The 4,235-nt window shown below is 43.6% G+C and overlaps 1 protein-coding gene across 4 annotated transcripts in view; it reads left to right on the forward strand.

Annotated features, from left to right (window-relative positions):
• Positions 1 to 4,235, forward strand: part of SEC24C (SEC24 homolog C, COPII coat complex component) — a 60,285-nt gene that overhangs the window by 14,247 nt on the left and 41,803 nt on the right. For 2 of the 4 annotated variants that reach the window (XM_006016263.3, XM_006016264.3), the window contains exon 3: positions 819 to 905. The exons of the other annotated variants lie outside the window; for them this stretch is intronic. In XM_006016263.3, the coding sequence (XP_006016325.1) occupies positions 819 to 905 (87 nt within the window). The remainder of the gene's footprint in view (positions 1 to 818; positions 906 to 4,235) is intronic. 4 annotated transcript variants of the gene reach the window in all.

A 4,235-nucleotide genomic window follows, 5' to 3' on the forward strand; every position in this document is an offset into this window, starting at 1 on the left:
CTTTCCTGCCTATGCAGGGGGTCGGACTCGATCTATTGAGGTCCCTTCCGACCCTAACATCTATGAATCTATGGAATAAAAGATGCCATCCCATTAGCATTTGCCACATTTGGAAATAGAAGCATGATACTGCTCAACCAGTAGTGCGCTAACAGCCGCATGTTAATGAAATATGGGAGGTGGGAAAAGCTCATGTGAACTGAGCTGGTGCAGGTATTTCATAGGAGTGACTTAGGTTGCTGGCATCCTTGATGTGGGAAGGGCTCAATCCTAGTTAAGTATGAATGGCTCAATGTGCTCACTGGTATTATAGATTTCCAGACAGTAGAACAGTGGTACAGAGTAGATATGGGGTACTGCCGATTGACCTGGGCAGCACAGGAGGTTGGTCCACAGTGCCACGTGCAGCCTGTGCCCTGGATCCCATATGCTCTCTGCAGCACCACAAGCATCATAGGGCCCTGTGAAGCATGTGGTGCATGGGCTGGACCCAGTGCTGCCTGTGGCACAGGGGTTCTGGGGTGCAGGCTGCATACAGTGCCATGGACTGATTCCCTCCCTTCCCCTGTGCTGCCTGCAGCACCAGGTTCAGCCAGCATGCCACAGGCAACACACTCCCTGTCCTGGTCCTTGCAGGGCCTGATGATGAGTTTGATACCCTTGAAATAGATTGTAGCAGATACAGGGCATGATAAATACACTGTGGCTCTTATGTGCATCTCTGCCCTACATCTAGCAGACTCCAGCTGAGCTTGTCAATTTAACCTCTAAGTGATGTTTCTCAGGTTTGACTTACTGGTTGTGTTCTGTCTTTCCAGGTTACTTTCCTTCTTTGGGGTTGCCTTCGAAGGGCTCTCCTGTTTCTCTCAACTCTGACACTTCTTCTCTTGCACCTAACTTCATAGGTAAATGGTGTGCTCACTGTGGGAGTGTTTATGTGGCTTTGTATTTCTTGAAGTGGGTGAAAAAATTCTCTAAGTGGTTTGTGACATGTTAAATTCACACACTGATCAGGGCACTTTGTTTCATGGACTTGGCTACATGAAACTTTAATTTCAGGTGGAGGTGAGTGGCATTCTCTCCACTCTGTATGCTGCCATCACTCAGAAATGCGTAGATATGAAGCCACAGTCCTACTAGGAAATCCCCAGTGCCAGCTTATTTGCAGTATACAGTTCTAATATATTTTGCAGACTGACTTGACAATCTTAATTGGTCTATCATGGTTCTCATTGGCTCTTTTTTTTTTTTTTTTTTTGTATCTACAAGAACTTGAATCTATTTTTTTTTTTTTTTTAAACAAGAGCTAAGATTATCACAGTTATTTGATTCCAGGGAGATGAAGCTTAAGGATATCTTCCAAATAGTGCAAGGCGGGGTATAAAATTGAAAAAAGCTTACCTTGTAAGAAACTTTTTTTTCCTTTCCCAAAACCAAGCTTAAAATCTTGGAAAGATTAAATCAGGCACTAGCTGTTTCTCTGTTTAGTTAATTTAGGATAGCAGGAGGTCAGAAATTGGTGCAAATCCTGACTAAAACTCTTTCACAGAGATGAATGCAGCTGGGTAATGCTCTTAATATAGGCTGCTTCCATCATGAGGTCTGCAGTATGTAAGGACAGTATTCTTGGCTGAAGTTTAAGGGTTCCTCCTGAGCTTGGGGTATTTATCTCCCAATAATAAGTAGCAGTGCTTATAGTGATTGACCAGCAGGTCTGTAGTTGTTTGTTTGTTTGTTTGTTTTTTTAACTAAATCTTTTCCAATAGCTTTGTGGAGGAATTTAAGGAAATGTTTTTGCAACTAGCATTTGCAGGAGAGGCCAGGGTTCTGCTTTTGCTGGCCAAAATTAAATCATCTGTGAAAATTTAGCTTACTGTGTTTATGTATGTTAATCTGCAACGACAGCAGGCTGACTATCTTTCTCTTCCAGTATGACAAACTTTCTGAACAAGTTTGAAAGTTAAGACACCAATTATTTTGTGTACTCCTGTAGAGTACTACCTCATGAGTTAGAGCCAATCCTAGAGTGGGGGGAGGAAGACAACAGATTTTATGTAAATAGGAATTTTAGATTAAATTTAAGTTTATAATTTAAAAATGTTTAAAAAGACATCTGAATCGAATTCAGAATTGGCTAAAAATTCTACTTAATTTCTTAAATCACTTTAAATAAAAATATATACTGAAGCTATAAACCTCTACCCAACCCTGAGTCTCAGACTCTTTTCTATAGAAAGAATGAATTGTGTGAAAACATCCAGCTTCTTGGGGCAAGCTTTATAAATACAGCATAGTAGGTCAGGGACTGTGTTAAGGGCTTGGTCCTGGTGGGGACCCAGCATCTGTTCTACTGGGTGAAAGAGACTAGCAGAGTCATAGCAAGTGTTAGGACCTGTGCTTTAACTGCAGGAGGTGTTGTATACAGTCTATCCTTGGGATCATCCTTGGTGGTCTTGTTCACATTTTTCACACAGATACTTAATACCCACCATAAGCAAAAAAAGTTAATTAGTAAATGAGCAATGTATTATTTTCCACTTTAAGGCACTAACATTTAAAATGTAGAAGTATCTGAAAATATTAAGGTGCAAAATTGCTTAAATGTAATTATAGTGCAAGCTCTTAGCGGAAAGATATACCATATCAAGTGCAAAGACTCTATTTAGTTATAAATTTACATGATTTATTAGCTTTCAACTAGTAAAAATGTGCATTTCTAGAAAAAGTAGCTGAAGTACAAACAGAGAGGCTGATTAAAATTGACTTTAAATAGGGGCTTTCTACTTGATGATTTAAATCAATCTGCCATAGGATAGAGGCTCAGCCTAAAGTTGTATCCCATAATGCATAAAAGTTTGTGCGGGCCTGGATTGTGTCACAGGGAAGGACTTGGCCCCACACTTCTCCCAGCTACTTAATGTATGTTACATGAAATTAAATGCAAATAGACAAGTTCTTGTCCCTATCAGAAAGGCATAGCAGAAAAGGAGCTCAGAAATAGGAAAATAAATAATTAGAGGAATGGAGAAACTTGTGTATGAGATGGGAAATGTTAGAACATTTTGAGTGGAGACAAATAAGAATTAGACATGATGGAAGTATATACAAGATGAGTGGTATAGAAAGCAAATCTTGTGTCCTTGTCTCCTAATATAAGAACTAAGGGAACATCAATATGATACTTAAGGAAACTCATTTTCAGTTGATGAAGGGAAATACTTATGCAGACCAAGCATAATTAGCACCTGGAACTTATTCCCACTTGATATATCTGAGTTCAAGGCTGTAGCAGATGTGATAAAAATGTATAAGGAACAGAAGAAACCTGTATATTTGTGGGTGTAAACCCATTGCCTGCAATTGAGAAACATGTTCCCCTGTGGCAGTTTCTTTCATAACTGTCCACTGCAGGAAAATGCCAAAATGCCCTGTATCTGGTATTGGCACTGTTGTACTAGATCAGGGGTGAGCAAAATACAGCCCTCCAGCTGACTGGATCTGGCCTGCAACTGCCCCTGCGGTGCTCCACATGGGGTTGAGCTGCGCCCACTCCTGCTGGGGCAGTCTGTGCCATACTCCCCACCTGCCAGCCCAGGCCCCAGCCAGCAGCTGCAACTTCCAGTGGGGCTGTTCCCAGTGCTGCTCTCCTCCCCTTGCCTCCACAGAAGCTGCCTGGCTGAAGCTTCCCTCCTACCCACCTGGAGCAATGCAGCAAGGGCAGGAGTGGGAGGAGGAGCGGCTGCTGGAGGCAAGGGGAGCAGAGCAGCACCTGGCTGGCTGCAGCTACACCAGGAACAACCCCATCAGAAGTTGTACCCTGGCTGGAGCCAGAGCCAAGCTGATGGGCGCATGGCACCCAGGCAGGCTTCCTTCTCCTCCTCTCAGCCCCCCGCACACACGTGTAGACTTACCTTCCCTTATACACCCTACCCCCATGGGGCGTGCAGGAGTGGATCATGGCTTGGCCCAGGTCCCGGCCCTGAGCTGTCACTGCCCCGTGACCCAACCCCATAATCCCAGCCTTGCCTGTCCATCCCAATCCCAAACACTGCTCCCTGTCTGCCTAAAGCCCAATAGGGAGTTTTGATGAGTTATTGTGCTGGGGTGGGGTGCAGAGTGCTGACCTGGCCTGTGACCGTTCATCAAAGATCCCTATGTGGCCCTTGGGCCCAAATAATTGCCTACCCCTGGACTAGATGGAATTAGACAAACCCATCTGGCAATAGTGGCTCCCA

This window comes from Alligator sinensis, unplaced genomic scaffold (genome assembly GCF_000455745.1).
Source record: "Alligator sinensis unplaced genomic scaffold, ASM45574v1 scaffold109_1, whole genome shotgun sequence".
Classification (NCBI taxonomy): Eukaryota; Metazoa; Chordata; order Crocodylia; family Alligatoridae; genus Alligator; species Alligator sinensis.